The 14,327-nt window shown below is 41.7% G+C and overlaps 1 protein-coding gene across 11 annotated transcripts in view; it reads left to right on the top strand.

The window, feature by feature from the left end:
• Positions 1-14,327, top strand: part of LOC122549160 (neurocalcin-delta) — a 266,843-nt gene that overhangs the window by 225,730 nt on the left and 26,786 nt on the right. For 8 of the 11 annotated variants that reach the window (XM_043688504.1, XM_043688507.1, XM_043688502.1 and 5 more), the window contains one exon: positions 8,372-8,770. In XM_043688504.1, coding sequence (XP_043544439.1) covers positions 8,393-8,770 — 378 coding nt within the window. In that variant the 5' untranslated portion in view covers positions 8,372-8,392. Of the gene's footprint in view, positions 1-8,308; positions 8,771-14,327 lie in introns of all 11 variants that reach the window. The other 3 variants (XM_043688508.1, XM_043688506.1, XM_043688505.1) reach the window with 1 other exon arrangement.

Raw genomic sequence — 14,327 nt, 5'->3', positions numbered from 1 at the left:
TTTGACAACAGGGGAGGGGGGTGTAATGATGCAGTGGAAATATCACTGGTCTGGTAATCTAGAATTTCAGGCTCATTCTCTGAGGAATACTCCTATTGTAGATGGTAACATTTGTTTTCAATAGATTTTGTTATTTAAACACCCATCCGGTTCAAGCAATGCCATTTAGGGAAGGAAATCTACCATCCTTACCCAGTCTGGCCCACAAATGACTCCACACCCACAGCTGCTGTTGCTGACTATTAACAGCAATAAATACTGGGCTAGTCAGAGATAGCCACACCACATTGATGAATTTAATAAAGGTGAGAGGAGGAGGCAATGATTGTGAGACAATCACTGATGTGAAGAATTTTGGGTTTTTTTTAATTTAGTATTTACATGGCACCTCAGTAGTTATAGTCACTTATACATGGGACATGGGGATGACTGGCCTGTATTCCTGATGGAGGGCTTTTGCCCGAAACGTCGATTTTGCCTGTCCTCGGATGCTGCCTGAATTGCTGTGCTCTTCCAGCACCACTGATCCAGAATCTGGTTTCCAGCATCTGCAGTCATTGTTTTTACCTCGTTGATTTTAACCCTACTGCGAATCCTCTTGCAAGGATGCCTGCCTTGAAGAAGTTTTCCTCCTCTCTCTACAAGAATCTCAGGGAGTCTCTCTCCCACTGCAACTCCCAGGTCATTGACAGTGCAAGCCCTTTCAGAATCCTGTGTGTTTCAATGACATCACACTTCATTCTTTTAAACTCCAACGGCCCAATTTATTCAGCCTCTCATTATAGGACAATCTCTTCCTCCCATGAATTTATCAAAACTTCCATACAAATTTTATCCTTCCTTAAGTATGGAGTTCAAAGCTGCACGTAGTATTCCACATATGGTCTCACCAAAACCCTGCACAATTGTCAAAAGATTTCATTATTCTTATACTCCAATCGTTTTGTAATAATAGCCAGCATGCTGTTTGCCTTCAGAATTGCAAGCTAACTTTATGCTTTCCTGGTACGACACATCCAAGTCTCTCTGATGATCAATAATTACAAGTTTCACAGTGATGAAAACATATTTCATTTTTCTATTCTTGCAATCCGAGTGAATAACTTCACAGTTTCTACATTATAATCCATCTGCCAACGTGTTGCCCACTCACCTCCTCTGTCTATGTCTCCTTGATCCTTCTCTGCATCCTTTCCACAGCTCGTCTTACTACCTAGTTTTGTGTCATTAACAAACATACATACATCACTTTCTCTTTCCTCATCTGTTATGAATATAAATAGCTGAGGCCAGCATGGAACCATGCGGCACTCCCTGACAATCTGACAATTTGAAAATGTCTTGTTTGCATCACTCTTACCTCCATTCCATTCCTCTATTTATGTCCCATATTACCCCCAGTCTGAGCCATTATCTTGACTAATAACCTTTCATGTGGCACCATATTGAATGCCTTTTGAAAATAGGGGGTGTAGAACAGTTACTTGTTCCCCTTTGTCTACTTGGTACATCCTCAAAAATCTTTAATGAATTTTTCAAACAATGGACAGGATCTTTCCCTCCCTGCAACTGGTTGGAAAGGTCAGGCAAATGATCAGATGTGTTGGCTTTAGATAGATACCCAACCCTTCCCAATACATCAATGACTAACGTCTGGGTGGGAAGGATCACGGGCAGCTAATGAGCACACAATGAGTCTCAGCGTGCCACTGGCCAGTTACCTGCCCTCCCAGCAGGCCAGGACGGGCTGCCTCCCTGATAGAAAAACAAGGCGGTCTCTTTGCTGAGTTGCTGTGTGGTTTTCATCTGACCCATCTAGGGGCAGTTGAAATAGAATGGCCACTGAAAGCCACCTTTCTGCCATTGCCCCCAATCGTCGTCACCCCGCCTCCCAACTTTTAGTGACCCTCAAACTGCAAATATCACCTCCCCTTCTCCCTCACCAAAAGAAAACACACCTCCTCACCATCCCAGTCTTCAGAACATGAATAAACATAAAGCAAATGAAGAGTCTGACGAAGGGTCGCTGGACTCGAAACGTTAACTCTGCTTTCCACCAAAAGATGCTGATATTACTGGTAAAACTCAGCAGATCTTTCTATTTTTGCTGCAGGGTGTGCAGTCTGGGCCTCTGATGCTCCTGGTGGATGCTAGTGTCTGATTGGCTGGCAACTTCCAGCAGGACTCCTCATTTGTGCGGTCTGAGAGTTTGCGATGCTGACGACTTCCCTCCCTGGTGGCAGTGGGTTGGGGTTTCTCACCTTTAAAGACTCCCGCCTCACACTTCAAACAAAACAAAGGAAAATAACAGCCCATGTTATGCTGTGTTCTGCTTTCCGAAGTGTATTATTAAGATTTCCTCAATTGATTTCACATTTGCCCAGTGTGTTAAAGTTTCTGGTCTGTCATTCTCTGTTTTCTCTCCCACTTTCTTTCTTGAAAAGTGGTGTTACACTTGACACTATAATTTGATGCGGCTAAATCTAAGGAGTTTTGGAAAATCTTAGCTGGTACATCAATAATCCCTGCAGCTATCTCTTTCTAGTGTATCATGTTTCAGGGATTTGTCAGGTTTATTGTCATGATTTTCTCTAATACTTTGTCGCTATTGATATTATTGATGGGGAGGCAATGATGTAGAGCCATAAAGATGTACAGCATGAAAACAGACCCTTCAGTCCAACTTGTCTATGCTGATAAATCTGGTCCCACCTGCCAGCATTTGGCCCATATCCCTCTAAACCCTTCCTATTCATATACCCATCCAGCCTCCACCACATCCTCTGGCAGCCCATTCCACATACACACCACCGTTTGTGTGAAAATGTTGCCCATTGGGTCTCTTTTAAATCTTTCCCCTCTCACCCTAAACTTATACTCTCTAGTTCTGGACACCCCCACCCTGGGGAAAAGAGCTTGTCTATTTACCCTATCCATACCCCTCATTTTATAAACCTCTGTAAGGCCAACCCTCAACTGCCGGCGCTCCAGGGAAAACAGCCACAGCCTATTCATCCTCTCCCTATAACTCAAATACTCCAACCCTGGCAACATCCTTGTAAATCTTTTCTGAACCCTTCCAAGTTTCACAACATCCTTCCTATAACAGGATGACCAGAATTGCACACGGTATTCCAAAAGTGGTCTAATTAATGTACTGTAAAACCGCAATATGACCTCCCAACTCCTATATTCAATGCACTGACCAACTAAGGCAAGCACACAAACCACTTTTTCACCATCTTATTTACCTGTGACTCCACTTTCAAGGAGCTATGAACCTGTACTCCAATGTCTCTTTGCTCAGCAACACTCATCAGGACTTTCCCATTAAGTGTATATGTCCTGCCCTGATTTTCCTTTCCAAAATGCAGCACCTCATGTTTATCTGAATTAAACTCCATTTGCCACTTCTCAGCCCATTGGCCCATCGGATCAAGATCCCATTATAATCTGAGGTAACCTTCTTTGCTGTCCACTACACCTCCAATTTTGGTGTCATCAGCAAACTTACTAAATATACCTTCTGTGTTCACATTCAAATCATTTACATAAATGACAAACTGCAGTGGACCCAGCACCGATCTTTGTGGCATACCACTGGTCGCCAGCCTTCAGTCTGAAAAACAACGCTCCACCACTATCCTCTGTCTTCTACCTTCGAGTCATCTCTATATCCAAATGGCTCGTTCTCCCTGTCTTCCATGTGATCTAACCTTGATAAACATGAAGAACCTTTGCAAACACCTAACTGAAGTCCATGTAGATCACCATCCCCCTGCCCTCATCAGTCCTCTTTGTTCCTACTTCAAAAACTCTATCAATTTAGTAAGACACTATTTCCCATTCACAAAGCCATGTTGACTACCCCTAATTGGTCCTTGCCTTTCCAAATACATGTGGATCCTGTCCCTCAGGATTCCATCCAACAAACTTGTCCACCACTGATGTCAGGCTCACTGACTATAGTTTCCTGGTTTTTTCTTACCACAGTGTCTCAGTGGTTAGCACTGCTGCCTCACAGCACCAGAGTCCCAGGTTCGATTCCAGCCTCGAGCAACTATCTGTGTGGAGTTTTCACCTTCTCCCCGTGTCTGCGTGGATTTCCTCTGGGTGCTCTGGTTTCCTCCCACAGTCCAAAGATGTGCAAGTCAGGTGAATTAGGTAAAAACAATGACTGCAGATGCTGGAAACCAGATTCTGGAGTAGTGGTGCTGGAAGAGCACACAGACGTTTCGATTTTACTGTTCCTCGGATGCTGTCAGAACTGCTGTGCTCTTCCAGCACCACTAATCCAGAAGTCAGGTGAATTGGCCATGCTAAATTGCTCACAGTGTTAAGTGCATTAGTCAGAGCGGAAATGGGTCTGGGTAGATTACTCTTCGGAGGGTCGATGTGGACTGGTTGTGCCGAAGGGCCTGTTTCCACACTGTAGGGGATCTAATCTAAAAAATAAAACCTTTCTCAAATAGTGGCACCACATTCCCCCACCTCCAGTCTTCTGGCACCTCACCTGTGTCTATCAATGATACAAATATCTCAGCAATCTCCTTCCTCACTTCCCACAGAGTACTAGGGTACACCTGATCAGGTCCCTGAATCAAGGGATTTATCCACCTTTATGCATTTTAAGCCATCCAGCACCTACTCTTCTGTAATGTGGATATCTTTCAAAATGTCACTATTTATTTCCCCACATTCTATATCTTCCATATCCTCCACCACTGTAAAAACTGATGCAAAATATTCTTTTATATCTTCCCCCATTTCCACACATAGGTGATCTTGCTGATCTTTAAGGGGCCCTATTCTCTCCCTCGTTACCCTTCTGTCATTAATGTATTGATAAAATTCCTTTGGATAATCCTTAACCCAATTGCCAAGCTATATCATGTCCCCTTTTTGCCCTCCTGATTTTCCTCGTTAGTATACTCCTACTGCCTTTATAGTCTTCTAAGGATTCACTCAATCTCTTCTGTCTACCCCTGACATATGCTTCCTCTTTCTTGATCAAAACCTTGATTTCTCTAGTCATCCAGCCTTCCCTACATCTACCAGCTTTGCCCTACACCTTATCAGGAATATGCTGTCTTTGGACTCTTGTTATCTCATTTTTGAAGGCTTCCCATTTTCAAGCCATCCCTTTATCTGTGAATGTCCACACCCAATCAAATTTTGAAAGTTCTTGCTTAATATTGTCAAAATTGACCTTCCTCCAATTTAGAATTTTTAGATCTGGTCTATCCTTTTCCATCACTATTTTAAATCTAGTAGAATTATGGTCACTGGCCTCCGAGTGCTCCCCCACTGACACCTCAGTCACCTGCCGTGCCTTATTTCCCAAAAGTAGGTCAAGTTTTGTATCTTCTCTCATAGGTATGTCCATGCACTGAATCAGAAAATTTTCTTGTACACACTTAACAAATTCTTCTCCATCCAAGTCCAAGTCCTGGGCAGTCCCAGTCTATATTGGGAAAGTTAAAATCCTGTGCCAAAAGCACCCTATTATTCTTACAGATAACTGAGATCTCCTTACAAATTTGTTTCTCAATTTCCCACTGACTACCGGGGGGGTCTACAGTGCAATCCCAATAAGGTGATCTTCCCTTTCTTATTTCTTAGTTCTACCCAAATAACTTCCCTGGATGTATTCCCAGGAGTATCCTCCCTAAGTACAGCCGTAATATTATCCATCATCAGAAACGCCACTTCCCTCCTCTTATGCCCCCTTTTCTATTCCTTCTATAACATTTATACCTTGAAACATCAAGCTGCCAGTCCTGTCCATCCCTGAGCCACATCTCTGTAATCGCTATGATATTCCAGTCCCATTTTCCCAACTATGCCCTGAGTTCATCTGCCTTACTTGTTAGGCCTGTTGCATTGAAATAAATGCCGTTTAATTTTATCAGTCCTAGCTCATTCGCTAGTTTGTTCCTGCCTGCTCTGACTGTTTCACTTGCACCTTTTTCCAACTTACCAATCTCAAACTGATCTCTTTCCTCACTATCTCCCTGGTCCCACCCCAGTTTCCCGAACAGCTCTGGCAAAACTCCTGGCCAGTATTAATCCCCTTCCATTTCAGATGAAATCCGTCCTTCTTATACAGATCCCTTCTACCCCAGAAGAGAATCCAATGATACAAAAGTGTGAATCCTTCTCCCCTGCTGTACCAGTTCCTCAGCCGTGCATTCATCTGCTGTATCCTCCTATTCCGACCCTCACTAGCTCGTGACACCAGGAGTAATCCAGACGATGCTACCCTCAAAAACCTACTTTACGTTCCTTCGTAACTTCCTGTATTCTTGCTTCAGAATCTCATCCTTTTCTCTTCCTATGTTGTTAGTTCCAATGTGTATAACAACCTTCTGATGGACCCCTTTCCTTTGAGAATATTCTGCACCCTCTCCAAGATATCCTTGATCCTGGCACTAGAGAGGCAACATACCATTCTGAAGTCTCGCTGTAGTTCGCAGAAACGTCTGTCTGTGCCTCTGACTAGAGAGTCATTTGCTTGGAACCTGGCATACCCCTCACTACATTACACCCAGTCTCAGTACCAGAAATCTGGCTGTCAGTGCTATATTCCCCTTAGAGTCAATCAGCCCCTACATTTTCCAAAGAAGCATACTTGTTTGAGATAGGGGTAGCCACAGGAGACTCTTGCACCTCCTGTCTCCATCTCCTCCCTTTCCTCAAGGCAACCCATCTACCTGACTGTATCTGTGGTTTTTCTCACTTTCTACAACTACCATCCATCACACTCCCTAGCTCCCGTAACTGCAGCTCCAACTTATCCATGTGATCCAATAAGATTAGCAACCAAACACACATCCTACAGACATAATCATCAGTAACATGTAAACTCTCCATAAACTCCCATGTCTGGCAAGAAGAACACACCACTATACTGAAGGCCATTTTTGCTCCTCAACAATCGACAGACCCAGAAAATACAACAGTCATACTGCTCTTAAAGACACTGCACCAGGCTAACTTAGTACCTATGTTTTATATTTTTAATCAAGAGACAGATCTCAATAAAACAAACAATCAAAAAAGAACTGTCTACTGTAGTGATACAGAATAAACAGTAAGGTTACACTTTAGAGCTGCTCCCCTGCTGTGAACCCTCCCACATAGGTTTCTCCAAGGTGTGCTGTGAATTTCGCTGTTGGTTAATTTATCTTGGATGAAAATCAAACAGCAGAGGCAGTAGCTATGCAGATTAACTGTTGGGTCAGGCAACAGTGTAGCTTTCTTTCCCCTTTTGAATCACTTCCCATGTGGTCACTATCATTATCTGTCTTCCTCCTTTTTTTAAAGTGCAATTGTTTTCATAATGGAAACATCACCACCTTGAGGTATTCCTCCAAGTCACTCACCATCCTGACTTGGAACTATATTGCCATTCCTTCAGTGTCACTGGGTCAAAATCTTGGAACTTTCTAACAGCATTATGGATCAACCTACAGCACATCGACTGCACTAATTCAAGGATGTGACTCGCCATCACCTTCTCAAGGGCAACTAGGGAAGTCTATAAATGCTGGGCTGTCCCAGCAATGCCCATATTCCATGAATGAATACAAAAAGTTCTTATCAATCTGATTGTCCCAGACTTGTATACAATTTAAAGTTCCTTAGAATTACCTTTGGTAATTAATTCTACAGCATTTATCTGCAAACAAGATCGTTGAAGAAACTAACAATAAATGCTTTTTGCTATAACTCTTAAGTAACATTTTTTTTTAAAATTCTACTGAATTGTAGATATTTATAATCAACCTAATCAGATGTGTAATGCTACACTTCTTGAACGAATGGGACTTCAGCTTAGGCCTTCTGGCTCAGAGGGAGGGTATTCACCTCCATGTCACAAGAGCTGTCTCCTTTGAATTATTATCTGGTGATATAAATTGGATTGGAATAGATCATTACATTACATGTGTTTGACTTGATTAACAGCAATGATGAACTTTTTTGTGGTTTCCTCAACAAATAAAGCATGAAAATGTTTTGAGAAATCTACCTCATTAATTCAGTGCCTTTTTGATATCCAGTAAGATGTTTCTGCTGATGTGAATACGCAAGAGGTCTTATTGGTAATACTTTAGAAATCTCTCAAATAAAGATCATCCTTTGGTTCACAAATATGAGATTAACTTACTTGTATCCTTCTTTCGTTGAGTGGCCCACGGATTATTTTGAGTATTTTCGGTTTCTATTTCCAGCGTGTTTTTTTCAATTTCTTTTTAATCTTTGAAATCATGCATTTACAAGTCAGAAATATCTTTTTCCTTGGCAGATTAAATTGGCTCCCACTCTTAACTCTGGTTTAAGTCAATGTTCTTTTGGAATTGTTCTGCAGCTGAACATTTTTAAGTTCAAGATGGGGAAGCAAAACAGCAAGCTACGGCCTGAGGTGATGCAGGATTTGCTGGACAGCACAGACTTCACTGAGCATGAGATCCAAGAGTGGTACAAGGGCTTCCTCAGGGATTGTCCCAGTGGGAATTTATCAATGGAAGAATTCAAGAAAATTTACGGGAACTTCTTTCCTTATGGAGACGCTTCCAAATTTGCTGAACATGTTTTTCGCACTTTTGATGCTAATGGAGATGGGACAATAGATTTCCGAGAATTTATCATTGCACTAAGTGTTACATCAAGAGGCAAATTGGAGCAGAAACTGAAGTGGGCTTTCAGCATGTATGATCTCGATGGAAACGGATACATCAGCAAGTCAGAAATGTTAGAGATTGTTCAGGTAACCCTTCATTGCTTCAGATTTGTTCTACATTGTAATATATGCTTATTGTATCAATGATTTTGAACTCATTTAATGTCCTTGTGCTCTTTGTCCCTCTTGATGATCCTGAGCTGGGTTTAGACCTTATGCTAAAACAGCCATATTATAATGCTCCAAATAATTAAAAGGTGTGCTCTTCTTGTTAAGTTAAGACTGTGTGTGTGCGTGCGTGTGTGTGCGCGTCAGATTTGTTAAGGATATATGAACCTCTTGGAAATTCATTTATCCATAAGCATCATTGTCTGATACCCATAGAGATTACTATGACCTCCCATCTTTGATTATCTCTGTTTGAACACTAAAGGCTACACTCAGATGCTGAGCAGCAAAAAGAATTAGGGAAATAGAATAAAATGACAGGCGATTGCTTGGTAGGTAATTTCTTGAGTTCAGGCATCAAGTTGGTATTGAAGAACATTGTCTCAGTTATGTATGCTTGTAGAATATGTAAATAATAGCCAGAAAAGGTAGGGAAGGTATAAGTGACCAAAGAAAATCATGTAGTAAAGGCTAGGGCTTATTCTATTACTGGTGACAAATAGGCAATGTGAATTGACCCTCCCCCATCTTACAAATGCCAGCTATCATTCCAGGCAGGATGTAAAACAAACTATCAGTTCACTATCATCTGGTTTCAATCCAGTGGTAAATGTTATAATTATACCCAAAATGTGTAAACTGAAATTAAAAATTACAGTAAATGTTTGCTGAGTGTCTGCTTTTGAGATTCAAGTTGAGGCACTTTGTCAGGGCAAATTTGATGGAGCGTCACCTCAGCACATGGCAGTACACCTTACACTGTGTATTCGAGACAGATGTATGGTATTTTTAAGTTCCTTACTATTACCTCCAGAGTCAGAGTAGGGAATGTGGACTAGGCCATTCTTAATAGCAGGATTTCATTCGGATGTTTTTGATCTAGTTCTTGAATACAAAACCCAAGCAGGAGGAAACACCAGCAGTGGCAGGTCGCAGGTCACAACCCTGTGGCTGTTCCCCAAAAAAATGGACTGTGAGAAGATACTACCATCAGGAGGGAGTTGAGAAACAGGAGGGAGGAGCTGGGTCTGATTGTCTGAGGGCTAGGGCATGTATGGAAAAATTGGCAGTTGGGAATACTGGGGGTTTGGAGAGAATGAAGGTTGGAATTACGGGAGACTGAGGAAATGGGTGAAACACTCCAATCGTTCAGGGCCATAAGCAGTGCTGTTAAAAATCACTATCTACGGGGTTGCTGGCTGCTCATGTCACTTTCACAGCTGGGTTTCTTGGAGATATGTGGGGCAGCATTCAGTTTTAAATTCAGCTCCCAGTTTTACCCTGGAGGCTGGATTTTAAATATGCTTTTTCATTACAAGAGGTTCAGTTGACATTTATCTATCAGGATAAACAATAGTCAGAATGTTGGAAGCATGGTTCAAGTAAACTTACACTGATCCCCTCCTACTGATGTACAGGGATTAGCATACAGGCCCATGACACCATTGAGAAAAAAATTCTGAGTTTTGCTTTTTTTCTGATTGTTCACTGCAATGCAATAGAAACTGCAGAGGGAACTGTCGTTTATGCCATTTTTTCAGGATCTTAGTTAATATTTTGACACAGTCACAGTGGACCAATCAAGAGAACTCCTGAGAGAGTTTCCTCTAAAAGCTTGATGTTAAAATTCCAATCCTGTTCCCAAATTTAAAAAAAATAGCAGTCAGAGAGGGCCTCATGTCACCGTACAAGAAACACAGTCCAACCTTTCTATGTTTTATAGGACCAACAAGGTAATTGACAATGAATTTCCTTGTGGCTTTCTGTGTACATTGTCACAGCCACTAAAGTTACAGCGGTAAAACTATCCTGTAGAAATTCTTCACGATCATTGTTTAATCTACATTAAGCCCATTGTGTTTGAATTGTTTCAATGATCCAATAGATCCTCAGTTTCAACTTTGGGGATGAAGCAGCTTGTAGCTTTAAAAATTACTTCTCTGTGAGATGTGGGCTGTGCTGACAAGACTGCATTTATTGTTCAACCTTAATTTCTCTCTGAAGATGATGGTGGACCATACCTTGAAACAAAGCAGATTATTGGGCTGATGGAGCTCCCAAAGTTGGGAATCCTAAGAAATTTGACATAGTGACAGGGAATGGAGAGTGATAGAAGTTCACATTGGACTGCTTTGTGGCTTGCAGGGGAACTTGGAATTGACGGTGTCCTCATGACTTGGCTGCACTGTCCTTCTCTGAGATAGATGGTGCAGTGGAGGAAGTTTCTGGTGAAGAAATGAATGGAGCACAGTATAATAAAGTTCATTCATGCTTGTTCTTCATGAAGATTTGGTAAAATTGCCATTTAGTTTGGTCTTCATGGCAATTGCAGCCATTGTCGTCTGTTCTTTGATTCAAAGATGATTTCTGTCAGTGTTGTGAGTTTCTGCTATGGGTCTTCATGTGACTGAATAGGCTGATTTTCAACACATGTCTTTAGGCAAATGGGGCAGGATGTCCCACAGTTGCATGGGTTCCAGATGCAGGATTTATTTTGTGTCCTTTCCTCCTCTGCTGCTGCTTTGCTGATCATTGAAACATTTGGACTCAAAATATGATGCAACTTGATGGACAAGTTGTTGCCATTTTGAACAATTGGGTGATGAGCTCCTCTGAGTCATTAATGCCATGCATCAAGGAGAGTTTCAGTGTGTCTTTATAGTGTTTTCTTTGTCTGCCCCAGAACATGGGCCATCTGGAAGTTGAGAAATAGATACTGGCAGGAAAATACATCTCAAACATCTGGATACATTATTTGGTAGTTGGTTTTATTGGAGTTTTGCCTCATTGCTTGTAGAACAGGCTTCAAGAAGGACACTAGTATTTGATCTATGATCTTCCCATTGAATCTGGAGAATGTAGCAAAGCTACTGCTGATGAAATTCCTCTACAGTCTGTACTGTAAAGTTTCACTACTGCACAGAAATGTGGTGATAATTAATCTGTACACTAGAGCATTTAAAGAAAGGTAGAGAGATCCTTTTTGTAAAACACAGTTGTAGGTGGCTGGGCTAGCAGGGCTGATCTGGTATTGGGTCCCCTTGATCATGGTGACATTCTCAGAAAGGTTGCTGCCAAGGTCTGGAAAAGGCTCACCATATTCCAGAGTCTGCCCTTTAACACATGTGGGAGGTGAAATATTTGACACACCAGGTCTATGTTAATATGGGGTTTGTTTCTCTTTATTCAAGGGCAGGCTGAGTCTCTCATGAGCAAAACTGAAGAGCTTGGGAAGGCTTGCAAAGCCAATGCGGACTGACTAATGACACTGCAGTCATTATGTGCTATAGGTCATGTATGTTTGTGGTGGTCAGTTTAGTTTTAACTGAGGTTAAAGAGTTTCTATCTAGGCAGTGTTTAATAGTCTCACTCGGGGCCTCTTTGAATACTAATAGTCAGGGAGATTGTAAATAGTATGGGGCTACCTCTCAGCCTTAGTTGATACCAGTCCAGACTTAGAAGTGCTCTGTTTTAGGTGTCCCACTCCCAACAGTTGCAGTCATATCATCGTGAAGCAATTATAGGATTGTGAAGAAGTTTCTTGGACATCTAAATTTCTGGAGCACAATCCACACAGCTTTGTAATTTACTGAGGCATCGGGGATCAGTTAAAGTGTATTTGCTTTAATGCAAGGAGTATCAGGAATAAAAGTGATGAGCTTAGAGCAAGGATCAGTACCTGGTGCTATGATGTTGTGGCCATACAGAGACGTGGGTTTCTCAGGGGCAGGAATGGTTGCTGGATGTTCCAGGGTTTAGAACATTTAAAAAGAATAGGGAGGGGGGAAAAGAGGAGGGGGGTGTAGCACTGCTAATCAGAGAGGGTATCACAGCTACAGAAGTTATCATTGTCGAGGAGGGTCTGCCTACTGAGTCAATATGGGTGGAAATTAGGAATAGTAAGGGAGCAGTCACCTCATTAGGGGTTTACTACAGGCCCCCCAATAGCAGCAGGGAGATTGAAGAAAGCATTGGTCGGCAGATTTTGGAAAAGTGTGAATGTAGTAGGGTTGTTGTAATGGGTGACTTTAACTTTCCCGATATTGATTGGAACCTCCTTCGAGCAGATGGTTTGGAAGGAGCTGTTTTTGTAAGGTGTGTTCAAGAGGGTTTCCTAACTCAGTATGTTGACAGGCTGACGAGGGGAGAGGCCATTTTGGATTTGGAATTGTGGAAGGTCACCATTCTAAAACTAAAAATACAAGACTCAACTCATTCTGATCAGAAAAGGACAAGATTTTGCTTGCTGATTTCATATTAAATTAAAACTTACCAACAAAGTGTTTCATTAGGACAGCAACACAAATTACGACCTTATCTCCACAATCTGTGTTTGATAGAGCCAAGGATGTAATTCCCTTGCATCCATCTGGAGTGCAAGTCTAGGAATTAATCCAAATGATTTGATTTAGTCCAGATGAGATTTATGAATTCTTCATTAGACCACTACACAGAGTACCATATGGAACGGTAAAAACTGATGAATTATCTATTGCCTCATTTAGACTGCATTTCATCTTGTACTTCATAATGGAGCAGCGATGATTAAAATCTACAAAAAAATCTAACCATTCCTCTCCTCTGGAGAAGTCGGCAGGGTAGTGGTGGAGGAGTAAAAATTCAAAACAACAAAAGACAATCAGAAATGTGTTAAAAAGGCGGATATTATGTTGGTAAAATTGCAGTTTCCGACTGGACAATTGGCAAGACTACATTGTCAAAAGGAAAAGTGCCAGGGACAAAGAAAAACTAAATAACGTACAAAACAAATAGGTCATTCTGCGGATTTATTGAGAGTACAAAGACACTGTTGCTAATCCGTATTTAACATGAGAAAATAAAACATCTGTCCGGAACAGACTAAGTGTTCAACTGTGATTGTATATTCTGATCATAAGATGAGTAGGTCATTCAGCCCATCAAGTCTGATTCAATAAGATCATGGTTGATCTGAGTGTGGCCACAACTCCATATTTTCGCCTATCACCTATAAGTGTGAAGTTCTCTTAACAATCACAAATCTGCCTTACTAAGCCTTAAATATATTGAGTGTCCCAAACGCTAATGCTCTGTCGAAGAGAGTTCCATAATAACTGCCCTTTAGGGAAGAAATCCCTTATCATGTCTTAAATGGGAGATCCCATGATTTTAGATTCATCCACAAGAGAAAATACCATTTCAGTATCTAGCCTGTCAAGCCCCTTCAGAATTATAGAGATGTACAGCATGGAAACAGACCCTTCAGTCCAATCCGTCCATGCCGACCAGATATCCCAACCCAATCTCATCCCACCTTCCAGCACCCAGCCCATATCCCTCCAAACCCTTCCTATTCATATACCCATCCAAATACCACTTAAATGTTGCAATTGTACCAGCTTCCACCACATCCTCTGGCAGCTCATTCCATGCACGTACCACCCTCTGCGTGAAAAAGTTGCCCCTTAGGTCTCTTTTATATCTTTCCCCTCTCACC

This window comes from Chiloscyllium plagiosum, chromosome 4 (genome assembly GCF_004010195.1).
Source record: "Chiloscyllium plagiosum isolate BGI_BamShark_2017 chromosome 4, ASM401019v2, whole genome shotgun sequence".
Classification (NCBI taxonomy): Eukaryota; Metazoa; Chordata; class Chondrichthyes; order Orectolobiformes; family Hemiscylliidae; genus Chiloscyllium; species Chiloscyllium plagiosum.
The sequence above is the reverse complement of the archived record's forward strand: the minus strand, read 5'-3'. Positions and strand labels throughout refer to the sequence as shown.